Source organism: Cydia strobilella, chromosome 13, assembly GCF_947568885.1.
Source record: "Cydia strobilella chromosome 13, ilCydStro3.1, whole genome shotgun sequence".
NCBI classification, from domain to species: domain Eukaryota; kingdom Metazoa; phylum Arthropoda; class Insecta; order Lepidoptera; family Tortricidae; genus Cydia; species Cydia strobilella.
The window spans coordinates 5,117,797-5,138,821 of NC_086053.1; the positions used below are offsets into that span (position 1 = coordinate 5,117,797).

The 21,025-nt window shown below is 40.8% G+C and overlaps 2 protein-coding genes and 1 non-coding gene across 3 annotated transcripts in view; 2 read left to right on the forward strand and 1 right to left on the reverse strand.

Moving 5' to 3' along the window:
• Positions 1-4,447, forward strand: part of LOC134746530 (reversion-inducing cysteine-rich protein with Kazal motifs) — a 36,390-nt gene extending 31,943 nt beyond the window's left edge. Inside the window, exons 10-18 of the mRNA XM_063680943.1 lie at positions 62-203; positions 300-411; positions 717-882; positions 1,152-1,304; positions 1,668-1,847; positions 2,207-2,381; positions 2,802-2,950; positions 3,056-3,195; positions 3,404-4,447. Coding sequence (XP_063537013.1) covers positions 62-203; positions 300-411; positions 717-882; positions 1,152-1,304; positions 1,668-1,847; positions 2,207-2,381; positions 2,802-2,950; positions 3,056-3,195; positions 3,404-4,039 — 1,853 coding nt within the window. The 3' untranslated portion in view covers positions 4,040-4,447. The remainder of the gene's footprint in view (positions 1-61; positions 204-299; positions 412-716; positions 883-1,151; positions 1,305-1,667; positions 1,848-2,206; positions 2,382-2,801; positions 2,951-3,055; positions 3,196-3,403) is intronic.
• Positions 4,448-4,533: 86 nt separating this feature from the next.
• LOC134746529 (brefeldin A-inhibited guanine nucleotide-exchange protein 3) lies at positions 4,534-20,573 on the reverse strand. Its single transcript, XM_063680942.1, has 23 exons — positions 20,246-20,573; positions 18,687-18,820; positions 17,612-17,731; positions 17,086-17,263; positions 16,647-16,776; positions 15,579-15,758; positions 15,391-15,489; positions 14,990-15,214; positions 14,429-14,665; positions 14,153-14,205; positions 13,539-13,710; positions 12,938-13,220; positions 12,590-12,761; positions 12,021-12,144; positions 11,654-11,831; positions 11,077-11,218; positions 10,310-10,520; positions 9,834-9,927; positions 9,271-9,423; positions 8,604-8,807; positions 8,139-8,312; positions 5,289-7,883; positions 4,534-4,853 (listed from the first exon to the last, which is right to left on the reverse strand). Exons 1-23 carry the CDS (start codon positions 20,328-20,330, stop codon positions 4,641-4,643), a joined length of 6,156 nt encoding a protein of 2,051 aa, XP_063537012.1. The 5' UTR covers positions 20,331-20,573; the 3' UTR covers positions 4,534-4,640.
• Positions 16,179-16,255, forward strand: Trnat-ugu (transfer RNA threonine (anticodon UGU)). Its single transcript has one exon. It is a non-coding gene; the product is annotated as a tRNA-Thr (tRNA).
• Positions 20,574-21,025: the final 452 nt, after the last annotated feature.

Sequence of the window (21,025 nt, forward strand, 5' to 3'; positions counted from 1 at the left end):
GTCTGTCCAATTTCTCAGAAGAAAAAGCATGCAATTTCTTAACATACTAATACTTTTTCAGTGGAAGCTCCATGTTCGCTAGGCTGTGCTGGATTGACGTACTGCAGTCAGCTTAACAACCGGCCGACTAGTCTATTTAGATCCTGTTCAGCTCAAGCAGATCTTGATGCTCATTTGGCTGTGGCAGAACAAAAAGATAGTGGGTATGTAGATGCAGAACTTTGCATTACTTAAGATACTCATGAATAAGTTGTACCTCTAAAAAGAAAATTACTGACGTTATTATTGTCGATTTCCAGGTCTGTAATGGTATCAGGGTTGACACTACCATTAAAGAACTCTTCGCAGTGTCCAACTGATATTTGGAAAAACGTCGCTTGCGCACTGCATGTCAAACCTTGCACTGCTAAGGTAAGCATATCCTATGATGATATTTTCTGGGTAGGATTCTATGGGATCAAATTGACCAAGTGATATTGCCGTATGATTTAAAACTACAGGTTCGAATCCTGGCAGGGTCGCTATATGTCTTGTTTCTTGGTCAATCCACACAGCAAGTAGCAACCATAGCAAGGCGTCGTTATTGCCTAGCAACCATAGAAAATTTAGACATCAATTTATGCGAGATCGACCCCTCGCACCCATGCACGTTTTCAAAATTACCGCCTTATTCGCTAACGATATATAGTTAACGATGTGATTTTGCCTGATCGCAGGGTCACGCCAGCCTGCTGTGTGCGGCGGACTGCACGCGGCTGGTGTCGTCGTGCGTGGAGTGGGCGCGCGCGCCGCCCGCGCTGAACGCCGCCGCGTTGTGCGCGCGGCTCGCGCCCGCCGACCCGGCCGCGCCCTGCGTGTCGCTCACAGACTACATGTCACCCAGTAACTCCATCACATTATTATTTGATTGTTAATGACAACACTCCAATTCCTCATACGTTTCTAGTTAATATTGACGCTAGAACAAATCTCTCATTATTCGGGACGCGATATACTCGTATACGCCCTAATGATGTATGCAGTTATGGGTCAAATGGAGCAATATTGGTTATGCAATTATGGGACGGTATGAGACAGTATATTACACACCCACGAATCCTTGGATGAAATGTTTGCTGAATATTAAATTTAACTCACTGAACTTTTTATAGGCACACACCCGCCGCTGCTATCATCCCGTGAAGCCGTGACTTCCCCATGCGCAGGGTCGCCATGTAACGCGACCCAAGTGTGCGTAGTGAACAGGAACTGTCTGCAGGGTGGGTCTTGCTCACGTTACAATTGCATCGATGGATGTCCATTGGGTAAGTTTCTTGTAATTCTTTAGTTGGGTTGATCTAGTCTCCTGAAATAGCACGTCTTGCCGCGTCTTCATTTGCACGTCAAGTCACGTTTAATGTATGAACTTGTGTGGGTTGCGTCAGGATATGCCATGGTGATAGGTTCTGACAACACCGCAGAAATAAACATTGTTAACAACGGTTAACGGTAGGAAGTGTTGAAAATAAGACATGATGCAGCGAAGAATAGAACACAGCGCGCTTTGTCTTTATTTGGTTTGGTCCTAAATTTTACGATAAAAATGTCACATACTCCCAAGAAATTTTTAAATATCGGATTAATAATATAAACCAGTAATCGAAAACATTTTATTATTACTGTTATAGGTGATGGCAGTCCAATTTTAGTCCCGCTCGGGTCCTGGGCTCGAGTTCCGATGACCGGTCCGTCGGGGAAGGCATGCTTCAAGATATGCCACTGTAGTGCCAGGGGCTTGGGGCAATGCCAGCCCTTGCCCTGCGTGGCGATGGATAACTGCAGACTTCACGAGAAGGTTATCACGCATGGTAAGACCAGAAAATTGCTTGGATTGCTTGGATTAGAATCTTGTCAATAGAATAACCTATGATATGTCCTGTTACTTTGAGTGTTTGGTATATTTTAACTATGTAAATAGTTAGAAAATGTGTTGATTTTATTGCCGGTTACTACTTATTTAGTAGTTTTCCGTTTTCCATTTCTTTCTCCTCGCCTAAGAGTAAAATATAACTTACGTTTAAGATGTCGGTGGAAGATTTGTACCGGTCGCAGTAAAGTTAATTGTTGCGTGATTTGATGTTGATGAATATCTCCCACATGTAAGTGTCGCCTGGCCTTCCTTGTGTTCTTCTTTGATCTGCCTCGTGTAACGCAATCGTATTTTCAGGTGAAAAATACTACATGGAGTGCAACGCGTGCGCCTGCGTGGTGGGCGAGCGCGTGTGCGCGCGGCGTGCGTGCGGGCGCGCGGCGCTGCTGACCGGGCTGCCCTGCAACTGCCCGCCGCACCACCTGCCCGTCGCCGCGCCCGGCCGGCGGTACCCGAACGCTTGCCTCGCCAAGTAAGTCTGCCCCCGCCCACCCCCCCTCCCGGCACCCGGCACGGTACACACCGGACTGCCGTACTAAATGGAATTTAGTGCCTGCGCCATTAAATACTATCTATGGGTTATGGTTCCGATATATTGATGTATTCTCATTTATCCCCGCCCACATGACACATGAGACTATTCCTACCTATGTGAATTCATTATATTCTACGACTGAGTAAGCCTTATCCTACTCCTGGAACCTGCCCATCAAAATACAGAGAAATATATGTATATATTTAAAAGTAATTGATATCTTTCTTAAGTTCCCGCGTTTTATTTTATACCCGGAAGTAAGATAGCAACAGCGTGTTTTTGTTATTATTCGACTATTTTGATGGATGGTACTTATCTTATACCACTTTCTAATAAATGTTTAAATGTGTAAAACAGATGTGCGGGCGCAACGGACGCAGAGATCGAGTTCGGGATCCGCTCCGCATGCGCGGGCGCGGGCGCGGCGTGCGGGCGCCGCACGTGCTTGCCCGCGCGCAACGTGTGTCTGTCCCGGCTGCAGGCCAGCTGCCCGCAACATGTCTGCGGTAAGACCTTCCTGCTAGGGCAATGAATTTGGCGCCCAAGGTTTTGGCTCAGTTCGCTAATGGTTGATTAAAAATATACATTTAATCATTGTTTTCTGTTTATAGTGAACACAAGTCACTGCAACGCCCAGCCACCAATGCCGTTATGCGACACTGATGGCCACACACACAACAACCCATGCCATCTCGTCCTCAGCGGGAACATGTTTGCCTACTGGGGACAATGTTTGGAGCGGTGCTCAAAGGTAAAAAAAAGACACACACACACACACACACACACACACCAGTCATCAGATATATGTATATATCAAATAAACCCGACCCATTCACCTATGTACATTTTCCAGATCAGTTGTTAGGTAATCTACCTATACTATTAGGGATTTGGCTTCAATTATTTACATACAAAGAGTTAGACATACCTCTTCTACAACTCTTAGCTTTTTGTTGCAGGTTGGACATGTTTGCGGGGCAAATGGCATCACATACATCTCGGAGTGTGCTGCGTGGGCTGAGTACGTCAGCGTCGACTACCGCGGCCCGTGTCTCGCCGTAGGACCTATATCCGACCTCATGGAGCCTAAATGCCAGGTCGACAGGATAATCTGTCCACCTTTGATAAAACCCAACTGTCTGGGTTTCACGCCTCCTGGCGCTTGCTGCCCTAAATGTGGCGGAGCTCTAAGAATCCTTTATTCGAAAAAGCAAATAGATAGAGCCCTATACGGCACTAACATATCATCCTCTGTGATAAATTTGAAGAATGTCTTAAGCGCTTTGGAAAGGCAAGTCAAAATAGCGGAATGCGCTTTAAGAGGTTACTTGACTATTGAAACGGAAATATTTGTAACCGTTGAGACGATTTTAGAGAATCCAACTGATCTACAGTTGCGCGTGTGTGTCTTAGAAGCTGAGAAACTGGCTGAACTTATAAATCGGGAAAGCCCGATTATTTCAAGTGATTTAGGTTTAAGTGCGTTGTCGTATGCGTTAACTGTTCATACGAATCCAACCAAAGGTGCATCTAGTTTAAGTGTATCTCTGTTAGCAGTTATGATTTCTTCTATAAGTATTTTTGTTTTAAGATAAAACTAAAAAAAGAATTTGTTGTTATTGTAAATATGTACGTAACTTTAATTGTAAATAAGAGAATGAGTACACCAAATATTAGTGCCATTATGAGATTATACTTGTATGATAAACTGTCAACAAAATAGGCGACACTATTTTGATCTATGTATATTGTATTTTGTGGCACATTATCATAGATTATGCCTTATTGTGACTAGTGAGTTCATGGTGCCATTTTGTTATGTTGAATATAAGTAATATTCCGATAGACTGATATAGCATTTTACATGAAAGACAATTTTATTATGACGTAGTCACCCAACCAAAAATCTGCAATTTATATAACCAATTTAATGAAATGATATTAATGTTAGAATTAAGAGAAATATTATCCCCTACAGCTCAAAAGAAAATTAAATGAATATTTAGAAATACCAAGTTTAATTATATAATTTCAGCCTATATTTACCTAAATGGCTAATAGATAACCGGCTAGCTCCCAACTCCACCACGCTGTCTTTAACACAATATTTTTTAATATTTCTTTATTTTTCACATAACACAGAATAATCGAGGAATATACGTTTAAAATGTGAATTTATATTATCACAATAATTGATCACTTATAATTAAATTCGGTTAAGTCTCTTTTGTCGAAAAATATATTGATTCTGTCGAGTAGCTGAGGGTCCGTGACGGTCTTGGCGAGCTGAGCGAATCCGTCCTGCAGCACGGGGTTGATGAGCTGGAACCTCTCCAGGGGGAACGTGAGGATCAGCTCCAGATATGCTATTAGGATGTTCTGGAAACAGTGCCGTTGCACCTCCGTGTCCTGCAAAGTAAAGAAAAAATATATTGGTGCCCAACGTGGAACCCTATGATATTATTTTTTGTTTGAACTCACTAAAGGCCATTCTGAAATCAGTATTATTTCGAATACTAATTTTAGCTTAAATAAAAATTATTATAATATAAAACCCAACTTTCGCATATTATCGTAATATTTGGCGCCCAACATGGGAAGTCTTTTTTTTTTCATTAAATTTGCCAATCAAATAGTAGCTAGAAATATTTTAATGCTCACCTTATGTGGGTTATATTAATTAGTTAAAATGAATATATACCAAATTGTCACTAAATAAGATTAAAAAAAAAAACTACTCGTCCTTTTTTCTTGGGTGCTAGTACTAGTGTAACTTGTAAGACAAAAATAGTATGATTCTCTCTGTCTATGTTTGAAATGAGACAGTCCTTTGACAAACTATACCTTGCTAATGCTCAAAGCTCGTTGTTGTTCAATTTCTGGTGGCACCGGCTGCGGTGGGATGATCGGATCCACAGTTTTCTTTTCGTACGTTGGTCCATCACATATCGTAATGTTCACCTTGCGCGTTGCCAAATGATCATGCGCGTTGCCATCAGATACGCTCACTTTCTTTTCCTTCACTGGACTGCTTTCACTTTCCATTATTCTTACTTTCTTAGTTACTACCTTATCAGAATCAGATTTTTCAGAGGTCCTATCGATATCAGTGTCAGATTCATTAACAGTTTCACTACCTGTAACTTCAGTGATTTCATCACTGTAAGTGTTATCAGATTTTGTGACAGTACTATTTGCCTTAAAATCTGCGAATGTAAATGGTTTTGGCTTTTCCATACTTTGATCAGGACGGTCACTCTCTGATGTATTCGTGTCTTCTTGTTTTGTCGTCTCAGATGATTCGGTAGTTGTTTGTGCATAATAGTCATCGTAGCGATTTGATGAATCTGTATCAACTGAACTACACGATGCTCTATCTTTTACTTCAGGCTCATCGAAGACATTTATCAAATGCTTCACGTAATTATTGCATAGTAGTTCCCAAGTAGCTTTAAGATCAAATATTTTAATTATGAACCGATCATATTCCAGAGTAAGATTTAATGACGTCGTGTAATTATGTAGTATTATAGGCACATCAGTAGGCTTTAATTTGAATAAATGAACTCCGGTAAAAAATACATCCGTCAAGGCTATGATTTTTATGAGCCAGGATGATGTTGTCTGCTTGTATAGATTGGCAGCGTAGTCGAGGTTTGATACTTTCTGTACAAGGAACTTCAATCCGGGTCGGGAGTCAAACTGCATCGCCCTCATGTAAGATAGCTCTAAGCTTTTTAGTAACAAGTCCACGTTATCATTATTTAGGAAGAACCTGTAATTGCAGATATTTGAACCTGCTTTAAAACTTTCTAGTAGGATACTGTTTATACCGTGAAAGACGTCAGAAGAAGCCTGGATTAGCACCGTGGCAATAATTTGGACTAAAATTTGATGAGCCAATAAACCCACAACTAAGCCTCTATGAGGAATCCTAACCGTGTATAGCTCAGGGTTTTGCGAGTTTGTGGACTCTTGAAGGTAGACCAAGAAAATGTAGCTCCTGTCGTCGATAAGCATCAAGTTGTTGGAAGAATTCTTAGGGGTTAGTTTTGTATGACCATCTCCCCTTAGCTGCTCGCTGAGGAACACTTGTTGGGCCATTGCGTGCAATCTTACATTATCGTTCACAGAGCAGTCTCGTCTTGCAGCTACCTTCACCATGGCCAAATCTCCATAAAAGCTGTTTGAGTTCTCCGTAAACGCATGTGTAAGTTGCTTCAATGGAGTTAAGCAAACGTTGCAAGCTCTGTGAAGACTTGTGCACACGATTTCCCATTGATTATCAGTAAGCAGATGGCCCGATGTTAGAATAATGTGCCTTATACACGATGCCCCTAGTCTGGCGATTGGTTCCTGAGGTTGCGCAATGCATTCAACCAAAATTAGTAAAATCTGCTTAAGAGCAAACGTAGCCTCTCTGCTTTCGACCATCTCAATTTCATCATCAGAACTGCCGTCCGTTGAACGTTCTACGTTTATTTGTTGTAAATGATGCAAGTATACGACTATAGTGTCTGTAGTCATTCCGCAGCACTGCTTAAAATTTGGCATTACACTATCCCAATTGGTATTGGCAATGGCGATTTGCCGAAGCCAATTCTGCACCGTAGGTAGGAGCAAGTGGTTAATACAATGAAGACCAAAATGCGTCCCAGGGACATCTATTGTATTTCTTAATAACTTGAAGAGGGTCTCCATAGCTGCTGGTTGGTTTTTCTTTGAGCACACGACGGTGGCCGATATTAAGCCTTCAATTAAAACATACCACACCTTCAAAATGTTACTAGGTCTATCGAGCTTCAATAGGCAGTTGTCAGTAGTATTTGCAGGAGAAAGACTTGTAGATAATTTTCTGTAGGAAAATAAATCTTCTGCACAATGTTCGTTTGATATGTATTTGGTTATATCAAGAGAGTTGCTAGGAATAATGGGATCCACAACAGCTAAAGGCATATCTCCTTTTATTCTGTTCCCTGTGTTGAAAATCGGGCACTTCGGCATATTATACATCATAGTCAAGATATCGGCACAGCTCTCTAAATGGTACAAAGCTTCTTTGCACATATCAACTATGACCTTTTCCGTTTTTTCTTCACTCAATGGTATGAATTTGCTGTTCTTAGAAAATTTGAGGCTTAAGCTCGGTTTAGGCTGAGTTGAGCTTGTAGCTTTCTTTGGCTTGGCTTCAGTGGCTTGAGTTTCATCGTACTGTAGACCTTTTATATGACTGAGAAGGCAAAGGATACAGTCTAAAGCGGCGTTAGCGAAGACTAAAGTGTTGTCAGTGTTGAGGAACACTTTGAATATCTCCAGAATGGCGGAGTACTGGTTAGAGTTGTTAGCAGCACGGAGCGTGTTGAAGAGAGGTCGCCATCCTGATCTTATCTCCATTCTGTTGGTCTCCACGAATTCACAGATGCAAGATATAATTTGCTCCTGAAAAGAAAGATCGAAAGAATTCGTATATTTCGCATAAATTATTGTGACATCTTTAACTTAAAACTACGTAATTTCTCTTGGAATAATTGATATAGGGAAGGAAGATAACTTAAAGAGAAGATGAAGGGGTGAGGAGGACAAAATTGAGTGTCACTGTCAAACTTTGAAGATTATTGAACAAACTAGACAGTGTCTAAACTTGAAATGTTCACAGTGTTTTAAGTATAAAGGCAAGTTGCGCCACATAGGTACCTGGATGTCATCATCGCACAACTCTAAACACAGAAGATTCTCGAACGGCTTCAGTAGCGCTTCATTGAAATGGAAGTGCGGTAGTTCCACCTGCTGATTAAGAAGTGCTGTGGCGCAGTCATGGAGGCATTGGATCGCGAGGCTCGAGATCTGGATGTCTTTATGACAAGCTGCCTAAAACACAATTGGTAACACTTACTTATGTTAGACATTAAGTAAATATTCATTAGGTAAGCTTGAAACTTTCAAGATCTCCCAATTGTATTAGCTCGAGCTCTCTTAAGTAACATTCGGACACCTTGAATGAATATAATATATACTCTGCAACCCCAAAACTGCCCGCGTTGCAGACAAATTGGGTTCTTGTTCTTTTCGGTTCATTTACAAGACTAGTTACTGATATCTTATTTCGTAAACATAGAACAATGTAGTACTTAAGTAATCAAAAATATATTTAGGTCAAACCTGCATGAAGTGTGGTCCAACTACAGTCCATATAGACATTCTATGAGCCAAAGGCCTAGCGGCTCTGAGACATCGAAGGGCGACGTCCCCAGCACGACACAAAGCTCTGGCCGCTTCACCCCCGCTACTTGACCCGGAATGTTTGCCACGCCGCCACCATGGTAGGTTATTGTTAGCGATGTCTTGATCCCAACATGAGAATAACTAGAAGAAGAATAATGTTTTTTCAAAAATATTCGTTGAACGCCATACCGTTGTAATGCATAACTTAGCTTTATGAGCACATTTTGCATGTAAAACCAGTCTTAAATTAATGTTTAACATAGTAATTTTGACAGAGGTGAATATATATTTGACGATGATTGACTATCGCAATGATAGAAGGGAATATTAAATTATGAGTGTTAGAGTTAGACCAAGCTAAGTTGGCAGCGGTTTTGATAGCCCAGACAGTGCAAGTGTTATTTAAACGTCATAATTTCATAGAAGATTGACATTTAAAATAACACTTGCCCGGTCTGGGATATCAAAATCGCTGACAACTTAACTCGTCTAACTCTATTTGTATTTACGTGCAAAATATAAAACATTTTACTACGACTCACAATATTTTGCATGCATAAGATCCTGGTCACGGCACCAAATTGCAAAACACGCAGAGTCTTACCAGCCTATGATGATGTGCTACAAGCCTTTGCAGTGCAGCTCTAAGAGTAGGTAGGGTTGTGGTAGCAGCAAGACGAGTGAACAACGCGTCGCCTGCAGCAGATAATGCGCAGCACACGCGAGCCGCACCCGCACCTGAGATCACGTTCCCACCCTGACCAGAAAAAATACTGGATAAGATGAAGCATTATAAAAATATTTTTTTATATATCTTTTTAACTAGTTATCTTAAAATGTTTGTGTATTAAGGAAATAAGTATGTAAAAAAAGTACACTAAAATAAAACTAGACTACTTACTTATATCAAAAACTCTACTCAACAGACACCTCAAAAAACTCCAAGAAACCTACCTAAAGACCTTAAGGAAGAAAGTCAAGAGACCTCATTATGATGAGCTTAGTCAAAATGGTGTACTGAGGTTTTAATTCTATATTTCATACACCGGGGACTTTACGATTAGATTGTAGTTCAATTTAGGCTAAGACAGAATTCGGTATCTGACGTGAAATTTAGCTTTGAGAAAAAGATTGCTTAAAATTGATTTTGTTTGTCAAAGAACCAACCTCTTGGCGACAAGTTTCGACTATCTTAGCGACAGACATATCGTTATTCAAATTGTTCTCCATCATTGGTTGCAAGTAATTGAAAACATCCACACTGAAAGAAAAATAATATTATTATTAGCTTCATAGTGATTTATTTACCTACAAAAACGCAGAAACGCTTTAGAACTACTATCACGAGAATAACGCTAGAAAACTATGCAATTAAAACTTTTTTACTAACTTGGATGTTATAGTTCTTTAGCAATGTGTGTGTATTCTCTAAGTAAAAACCGTGCCCCCGAGTTAAATAAGACATGGGGCCATATGATTTATTGTAAATAAACGACTGAATTGACAAACGTCGACTTTTGACAACCAAATTTACCGTATAATGTACGGGCTCGTACAGCGACGTCTACTTTCGTTATTAAATTTTTAAACATATCTTCAACTGTTAATAAATCTATGGTTCCAGTAATGAATTATATTCTTACCAAGTCTCATCGTCTCGGCTATCCAACCCAAGTTTGGCATCAGCTTGTAATATCGACACCGTTTTGTTCCTGCCAGTCTGCATTGCCACTATGGGGGTGGCATTATTGCCCTGCTGTCCGAATAGCGAGTGCTCGAAGCTAGAAACGTATTGGCAAGCTGCGAATATGTGCTCCCAGCATTCGGGGGCCTTTGAACCCAGTTCCAGACCACCTGGATGAATAAAATACCTTTTAATAAATAGATTATATTTGTGGCGCCCAACGTAGGGGTTTTACGGGTTACGATTTATAGATAAACCTTATTGCCATCTCATTGAAATTTTAGCGCCAGAAGTCGCCAGCATAATGCTGAGATGATGCCACTCCGGGGCATTTTCTCCTTCCTATGTTTTTCTATTTTGTTATATTTTTTTGTGTTTATGAATAAACCAGGTAAGTACTTCTTATTCCTATTTAATCATATCAGGTGCGAATTATTGTAATCCCTGTATGAATACTTTGAAAGTCCAATAGTTTCACAAGTATTTCGTATAAAGGCGCTTAACGTAGTATTTATCACTATAAGATAAAGGACTAGCTTGGGCTCACATAATTTATTTATTTATCGTATGGCATTACAGTTACTGGATTACCTCCAGTTACCTGCTAATGATGCTTGTTCTTTTGGGTGTTCCTTCCTCCGGATTACCGTATTGTACTGTCCGCACCCTCATCAAAAGCAAAAGTACATATATTCTTCTAAATATATTGTTTAGAAATCCACAAACCTGTGATTAAAATGTCCAATGATAAAGCGTGCGTGGATAGGATTTTCCCATTCGGAGGCTGTGATATTGCCGAGTTTGCCAAGAGCGCCAATATGCTGCTGCAACGGTTTTGAAGTCCCAATGTGTTGCTCACTCTCGCGGCCTGAAAGTGTAAGATAGAAGAATTAGCACCAAAATTTCGTACATTGCAAACTAAAGAAGACAAGAGTGCACTTTAAGAAAGAACTGTTTTATGAAAATAAAGGGTTATCTTTGAGATCATAAATTCATTTAAGAAGGAAGGAAGTGGTCTTTTTATATTTAAATTCTACCTGGTTGGCAGTTATTGCTAAGTTTGATTCAGAGAAAAACGTAACAAATGTTGTTAAGGAATTCCTTATTTTAGCTGTTTGGGAAATTGGTGACGACAGGTTTCGTGCAACAAAATGTGTCGGGAGAAAATGCGGATGATAAACCTAAATGCTTCTTTACCATCTCTACTTATACTCCTCTTTTACTCCTATGTGTAGTTACTATTAAAGTGTTAACTATGCAGAATACTGATGGGTACAAAAAAATAACGTGAATTTGAACATACCTTGTGCAGCCCTTCCAGACATTGTATGGTAAGCCCTTCCCAGGCAATCCTCTTCCTCTTGCCGAACGCGTTGATCTTCTTCGAAATGATCACGTTCAGTTTCTGCTTTCTATTCCTATATCCGGTCAAAGGCACGCTTAGAACTGTCACCATGGAGTCCCAGATGCACGTTAAAATTCTGCAATACAAATAAAAAACTAGTTTCATGGTAACCAATATCCTAAGACGTAAAAGGAAAGAAAAAAATAGTTTTTGCCAATGTATATTTAGGGATCACGATTGCACAGAATATGTTCGAATAGCGCTCTAGAAAAATAAGCTCTATTTCTAGTTACATTTCTCATAATAAATTGTAATTCATATATACCTTCTTGCCCATCGCAAGCTAGCCTGGTGTTGCGTCGAATCGTTAGTGTTGTTGTACATCATTGACACTTCCTTTAACTTTTGCCAGTCTGACATCACGGGGTTCTGATCCAAACCGCCAAGGTCTGAAAACACACCAACGCAAGGTATTATTTTTAAATTAGGATTATGTTAAACGATAGCGCAAGACCTCCCCCAACCGGTTTTCTCGGCGCGCGCGCAGCGAGCGACGCGGCGCGCGGCAGCGGCAGTACGCAACACACGGTCGTCGTGAACGCTGCTCGCACTATTAGTGCTTGAGAAAGGAGACCTAGGCTCTCCGAAACATGTCGCGCGAGTGACTAAAACAAGTGAGTCTAAACCGTAAAATGATTTAATGTTAGTATGTCTCACCTCACAACAGTTTAAATTCGATTAGGATTATGTTGGTAAGTATCTCCTTGGAAATCGACATTTTTTTTATATACACGATAAATCAATCATTCTTCTTTCCCGTAATTCAGTTGATACAGCGCTTTGGGCTACTTGGTCGACTAGAACTCCACTGCATTCATTTCTTCACATCCTTACCTGACAATAAGTGTACCAACGGATGGTCAGAGCTATGGACATCCTTTAATAGGTCGTTATTCAGGACCTGCTGATACAGCTCTCGAAGCCACGTTGCTGAAAGGTAGACTAGCACTCCGCTGCCTTGAACTTCTTCAACAAACTCATCCTCTGTCAAGGACACTTGAATTTTCTGTATAAACAAATTATTATCGTTCAAAAATCTATCCGCCCCCTTCGTAGAATTTTCTATTCAATATTTTTATCAAGAGACTCATTATTTAATCTCGTTACCAAATAGTTATGTTTCTTGTTCGGATTTAGAATTCTGTCTATATACTTATGTAAATATTTGTTCTTTATACTCACGCTAGGTTCTCTGTAGTAATTAGTCCTCCTCTGCCGCAAAGTAAGAAGCAAAGCAGCATAAGTAGCCAGATAAACCCCATCAGCATTCATAATACAAGACGTAGCCGGTGGCTGTGCTGCGTTATGTTGGCAGCACTTGGAAGCGAACTCTTGCATAGCTTCATCCACTTCAATACAAGTTCGCAAGTTTAATAGTTTAGGAAGTAAGGAGTTCTGAAGGGTTTTGACGAACTGTCTTGCGTTATGACGCTCTAGATCTACGTTGCATTCAGTCATGGTGTATCTGAAATAATTCAATGCAGCTGTGAGATACCTTCTCGTTAAGCTATCCAGAAGCTAAAAGCAGTAAAGTTTAGAACTTGGCAGTTTTGTTTCGAGATTGTCGCAACAAAAGTTGAATAATTTGAGAGGAAACTCGCGCGATCAATGGAGAAAACCAATCTACTTTAAATCCGTCTGTTTTTCTAGTCTTGCGTCCGGTACCCCTGTTGGTCTTTTCATGTATAGCATCGCTTACGGCGTCGCTGGTGGAATTAGTACGAGTATGAATGGCCGGTGATGGTAACAATAATAAAGTATAGGCGTTTAAATTTGTAGTTACCTTCCAAGATTTAGCGTTCTTGGTATGGTCTTGGTCTTCACATGGGGTGACTTGCTTTCAGTGTCGGCGGCGGGGTTGGGATGGCTGGCCCGGGAGGGTAGGAATACGTTATCAGCGTCCGAGTCTGCTTCGGCGTCACTTCCCGAACTCATATTCTCTGGGCCGGAGGTATCTGAGGGATGAGTGGTCATAGTATGAACACATTGTACAAGAATAAAATGGTACATTGTGCAACATGGGGTGTAAGTTAAATCGCGACGGCTTGCCGGAGCGATTTATAGACTCGAGTTTGCAATATTATTACGCCCCGAGTTACACAATGTTTTTCATCACACTTGCGATACAAAAATGAAGTATAAAGACAAAAAACTGTTAATTATGATACTAGAAACTTCATAACTCCCTAGGGAAAACGCTAAGCCTGCGTGCAATTCCACATTTACTGAGCGAGTGTGATGAAAAGGTAGTTTACATAGCACCTAATGCAACAAACTTAATTAAAAAGTTAATCTGAAAAATTTCCATAATCCATAATTCCATAACAGAAATGCAAAAGTTAGGTAATTTTTGAAACTAAATGAAATACTTATAAAAAATAGTTCTTGAAATTGTACCTGAGGAATCGTGGTCCTTTTCTTCGTTACTTTGAAGAACTGCGACCACGTCCCTGTTCAACAAATAAAAACTGAGAAAGTGAAAAGTAGTCAGTCTAACCTAACCATTTACGGTGTATCGTCAGTTTAGATATAAAGTTCGGCCAACCCTCCGGCCTAGTAGCAGAGAATCCATTTACTTATCGTTTTCAGTAAAATATCAACAATTAGAAGAAAGATACAACAAATAGAAATAAAACTTGATTACTAAAATATGCTACGTGATTCCAACTTTACCTATAGGGACTAGGCAACCGCGCCAAAGTCTGATATGTCAGCGGGCCACTATAATCAGCATCCTGCAACCTAGGCCAGCTCTTCAAGATCAGAGCGGCGACTTCTGGCGACAGGTACTCGGTGGTGCCGGAGCAGAGCTTCTCCAGGGCGTCGAGGAGCGACACGACGCATTCCACGGCCGCGGCGACCACTTCGGGGTTACCGCTGCGGCCGCATTCTTCTATGCCGTCCATTATTCTGGAAAAGTTTTATGATTTAGGTAACTGTTTCATTTTTGTAGAAGTTTATTGCCTAGCAAAATCTAGCTGTTAACAGTACTACATATTTAGAACAAAGCTTATTCGTTGAAGACAAGCTATTTTTTGCTTTGGTCCATGCATGTGTAACAAAATACCAATGACTGATATGTTTTTGTGTCTAAGTTTGGAACCATTAATATAGGTTCTACTCGGTGCGATATGGGCTTCGAGAACTGGAGATTTAAGGGAAAATCCACCAGGCGGATTAATTGGTCAAAGATATAATTGCTTATACCTGTCTGATTAACGGTTAGGTACTCACAATCGTATGATTGCCATATCGTCACTATGTCGCTCCATCTCAGCCTTCTTCAGCAGCACCAGCTGGCACAACCTCTTCGGATTCTGTAGCAGTTCCCTCGTGCTCCTCAGTGGTTCCACTCGGTGCGATATGGGAGGGTAGAGGAGCATCCGGTGGTATAGGGCTTCGAGAACCGGTCGGAGGTTTGATGTGGAACCCACCAGGCGGATCAGCTGGTTAGCTATGCTGTGAAGATAGAGCGAGTGAGTGTCAAGTCTCATTTATCGACGATTTGACCCAATAATTAATGACGCGACAGAATTAATATATTTCTTAGAGATGTATAAGTTGCGATGTTATGTTGAGTAGCAAAGGGTGTGTATTGGTACGTTTGAATGAGAATGACAGTGTTGATTTAATACCTGTAAATAGCTTTAGCTTGTTTGCTATTGAAGCTTGGAGCACACACGAGGGCTCCAGAACCCCTGCCTGAATCATCAACCAGGTGACCTTCATGCTCCCTAAAACATAAAATAATGAAGAAATCCTTGAAGATTGTGTAAATTAACTACACTATGTAATACATATGTAATAAAGATTGATTTCTTACCTGGATTTTATATTCTTGTCAACTCTCGGAGTCCCAAGAAAAGATATAAGCGAGGGGCAGAACTTCTGCCAGAGGAACGTCATGAAATGAGAGTTGCCACTAACTCTCTCCGACAAACTTGACATCAGCGTCAACAAGCAGTCCAAGAAGAAAAGGGCCACGGGATTCTGTTTTGGTATCCTGAAAACAACAAAGTCATTTATTATCTACGTAAGACCAGACTCATAAATTCAAGGCAAGTAATTTACAAAGTATCTCAGAGTACCGACCGAAAAAGTACCTACTATATCACAGGAATTACTTGTACACTGTAGGCCCCACAACAGCTATTTTTTTATATAGAATAAAATGGAATAGAATAGAATAAGATTTTATTCGTAAGCACAAACAAACAAGACATTACATAATATAAAAGAAAACATAAAATAAGATTAAAGTGCCACGAAATGGCCTCATCTCAGCATGTTGCTTGTGGCTTCCAGCGCTGATCTTCCGATGAGACCTAGAGATTTATCAAGCAGCGAGCGATACTACAAAATAAATTTAGGAAGGAAAGGGATAATAAAGGATAGAACGGAAAGTTTTGCACGGTTCTACTAAGCTTCCGTAGCTCCGTTGGTTAAGAGCGATTGGACCTGTATTCCAAAAGGTTGCAAGTTCGAGTCTTGCCGGAAGCGGTGAATTTTTTTCCATTTTTCTTTTAATATAAAAATATGTAGCTTTAATTTAGTTACGGTCCAGGGGTGAAAATTATGCAGTACCTCGTGAAGAGGTTTGATATCCACGTCGCGTAGTCAACGCGAACAGGACTAGGCACACTTTTCTCAGAGCTTTGAAACATATCTCTCGTAAGTGACTAAAAATTCGAGTAAAACCAAAAAACGACTGTTTAGATCATGTGTGATATTTTAAGGGTCGGTTGCACCAACTGTTAGTCATCGTTAAAGAGTTCGCTAAATTTTATTGTATGGAAAGTTTCATAGTAAACCGCCGCGGCGCGCCGGGTGACGTTGATCAGTCTATCAAGTGCGGATGGTGCAACTGGCACTAAGTCATGTCGCTACTTACAACTGTGTCTCAGAGAGTCGACCGCATAGGTATTGTATGACGGGTATTACTTCGCTGTAGCAGCCTACGGCAACAATGTGGTTGCGGCCAAGAGGTGACCCGTCCGATAACAACTCTTGGCACTCTTCGTCTAAAATTAGAAAACATGGTCCAGGTAAGTGTATGAAGTATTTGTGTAAAGCATCTATTTTCGGCACTCGCTTGTAGCCCATAGGCGTATACACAAAGCCGACCATTTAGCGTTAGAGAGACCCCACACTCTATCGTCTCTCGACCGTCGGCATCTGGTCAACTCCATGGTTGCTGCTCGACGGAACGTTGTTGGCGCAACGTGTGCAACGACACCATAAGTGCTGACTAGGCGCCGACGTTCAAAAGACGCTAGTGTGGGGTCTTTCTTAGACGCGCTAGGCTGAAAGTCAGGTAAATGTATGCTTACCGAGCTGTGCGCAATAAGCTCGCAGGGCTTGCGCCGCCGCAGCCCTCGCGGCAGCAGCAACATGCGGCGCTGCGCCCGCCGCCTCGGCGCATCGCCCGCATGCCCACACGCAGAGCCGCCCGTTCAGCGTGCGTCGGGGAGATAGAGCCAGAGACAGGTACATACGGAATATTTGGACCTGCCACAAATCAGTCACAATTTGAATCAAAGTGTTGAACCTAACACTCTTTGGATCCTGAATATTTATAACAGAGAATATCATTCTACGTTATTCGAAACAGTAGACAACAGAAAAGTTATCACAAAGCTATCTTTATTTGCCAAAATAGTCTTACCCAGTGACACATGCGTCACATCTCATATGGTTTCACATTACGCCCAATTTTTTTTTATATCACGTCGGTGGCAATCAAGCATACGGCCCGCCTGATGGTAAGCAGTTTAATTGGTCATGCTATTACACGCGTATAGATCCGGCAGAGCGACGAAATTTGACGCCACTCCGAATCCGATTCTTTGGGCGTACCTGAGTATCCGGCAAGTGGTACATCACTGAAGCGGTAGCACATAGCAGCTGAGAAGGCATCCATAGCGAGTCGTCTTCAGGCTCGATTCCGCGGTGGAACCGGTCGTCGCGAAGTATTTTCTGTTGAGACAAATGATATTATTTCACTGTGGTGGAGAATACTTTATACTTTCGATTTGATTATAGTATTCAAAAGTGTATTGAATATTAATTGAGATTAGATAATGATGATGACGACTGCCTGTAAGTAATTTATTAATTTTGTACAAAGGTGGAAAATGTTACAGAAATTCTAGATATTTTCTGCTCGTTTCCGAAGAGCATGACTTGCAGGCAGAGGCTGCAGAGGCAGCAGGCATGCTCACCACAATTCGTAACGCTACGTACACGGAAGTTCTGTAAAGCTACATGTTGTTTCATTGTCCCTCTTAGCAGCAAGATAGCAGTCATTGTCAGGCCAAAGGATAGATCTGATAACTCCTATACATAATGCTACATACATGGAAGGCCTGTAGAGTTACCGCTTACCTACATACTGGAATAAAATAAAATTAGCTTACTGGAATACAGGGTCTATATCAGGACACTTTCTAGCAGAAAGTGTCCTGATATAGGTGGACAGAGAAAGGTACCTATATGTTGTTTCACTGTCCCTTTTTTAACAGCTAGATAGCAGTAATTGTCAGGCAAAAGGATATATCTCATAACCCCTAAGATACGAAACGCTACATACACATCATGGAAGCCCTGTAGAGCTACCGCATACCTACTTACTGGATCTATACATATATCAAAGAACACTTTCTGCTAAGGTGGACGGAGAAAGGTAAATGTTGCTTTTGTGTCCCTCTTGATAACAGTAAATGTCAGGCGACAGTATAAAGGATGACTCACGTTAGACCGGGCCGTGTCCGGGCCGAAGCTTCCGGCGCTTACTTTTCTATGACATGACAGGTGATCACGTGATGCTTTCCATAGAAAACGAAGCGCCGGAACCTCCGGCCCGGATACGGCCCGGTCTAACGTGAGTCATCCTTAAATCTGATAACCCCTAATAGATATTAACGTTACGTACATGGAAGCCCTGTAGAGCAAGTGCGACGAGTCGGGGTCGCTTGCTTTCGAGCGCGACTTGTAAAGGTAGCAAGCATACTCGTCGCAGCTCGTAGGAGGCGCGCCGCCCGCTGCTTTCTTGTATGCATAACGTTTCTGTAAATAATTGAAGGCAGAGACTTTTACGTAAACGTTCGAGGGTGATCTCACCACGTGAGCCGATTTACATGCAACCCGATACAGCTCTGATTATAAAGATTGTTATATTAGACTTTGACTGTGACAAATAAGCGTAATATAACCACGAGATCGACTCTCTATCATCATCTTCATCTTCCTCGCGTTGTCACGGCATTTTGCCACGGCTCGTCGGGGTCCGCTTGGCAACTAATCCTAAGAATTGGCATAGGCACTAGTTTTTACGAAAGCGACTGCCATCTGACCTTCCAACCCAGAGGGGAAAAACAAAGCCTTGTTGGGATTAGTCCGGTTTCCTCACGATGTTTTCCTTCACCGAAAAGCGACTGGTAAATATCAAATGATATTTCTTACATAAGTTCCGAAAAACTCATTGGTACGAGCCGTGGTTTGAACCCGCGACTGCGCGCGCGTCCGGATTGCAAGTCGCACGCTCTTACCGCTAGGCCACCAGCGCTCTCTATAGAGATCGACTCTCTATAGAAATACAAGAATTCATCGTATTAACGTTGATTGATGGACAATACTTATAAACTAAAATAAATGTCATATACTAAGAAAAAGTGACCAAGTTCCCCAGGATGGAATTGAACCAGCGTCCTCTCCTATCGCGGCAGGTGCCTGTGCCATTGGCCACCGGGCCACAGCGGCATAGGTCGAATTTTTCCAAGTATATGCACTTCTTAATGAAGGCTTATGGCGCCCCCGGGCCATCCCTAAGGTAGAAGAGTATGGTTTGACTGACCTTAGTATATTATGACATTTATTTCAGTTTATAATATATATAGTAGTGTTTCTACTCGAAATAAAAACAAAAATTAAAATATTTTCTGAAAGTAATTTATTTTATTTTATTAAATTTGTTTAAATACTTTTAATAGTGACAATACTTATACCTACATCGGAAATTCAAACAACAGTGGTAACATATACCACATATTGTATATATATAGTGGTGGTAGTGGCAAATTATTTCTTTGTTTAAAAAAATGCTCTGGCATTCAATATGACAGTGCGATACGTGCTATATTAGCTACGCCACAGCATATATACAATATCTAGTCATATTTTAGCAAAATTTAATATGCATGCATAGTACTTTTCTCGTACAACTAGACTAAAGATGACGTCACCATAATGCATGACGTCACAAATTAATAAAGCTCACCACTTGAGTTAGTTTTCCTGTAAACATATTGCTCAGTATGTTAACTACCGCATAGACATGCATAGGTACATATAAAATATGCTGAGTATATGCAGACAATGCGCTTCTCCACTAAGGTCATCCCTACCTAAATTTGACTTTACGTATATACTTTTTTCCTGATTGGACGTACATAATTGAGATGTTTAATGTGTAGTTGGTTAATTTTTATTTACCTAATGCATCCTGGCAAGCTTTTCTTAGCGCGTTCAACTTGGGCCCGGTGGCTTCTTTAAAGATGTCTTGCAGCAGTTCCTCCATACTACAGAAAACGCATAACACACGTTAAATCCAAACACAATCACTAATGAGTAAAATGGAATATTGTAGTTAAGTGCGTTACAACAGGCGCGCTTTTGTGTGGGTGTTGCTTATCGTCGTTGACATACGGCGGAGCATGCTCCGTTGGAAAATCAATATCTCGCCTCAGATGGTTGCGATTGAGAATGGTGGAATCAACAGGTGGTAGCATTGTTGGTGCAAATACTAATAGATTATTACATACAAATTAAATAAATTACTAATAAGTTGAAATTAAATTGTGAGGGTTACATACTTTCGTAATTTCGGTGCATGTTTTCTGAAGTTGTAATAACTGAAGTTGGTGCAAAAATGTATTGCGAAAGCAATGAATTTGTATATGTTCATTTAAATCCGAAATATTCTGTATAGCCACTAACGTACAAAAACAAATAAATAAATAAAACCATTTATTATTTAAATTTACCCGCCCATGATTGATTAGGCAGGTGACATTCCCAGTGTTGCAACTACAAGCAAAATTAATTCCCATAAAATAGTACTAAATAAAACAATATCATAACAATAACGCATTATACAGTCTGGCAAAAAAGAGTAGAAATTAAAAAGTGGCAACACTGTAGTGTCGTCTTTTTAAAATCAATCTAAGAAAAACGGGACGACACTACAGTGTTGCCGCTTTTTAAGTTCTACTC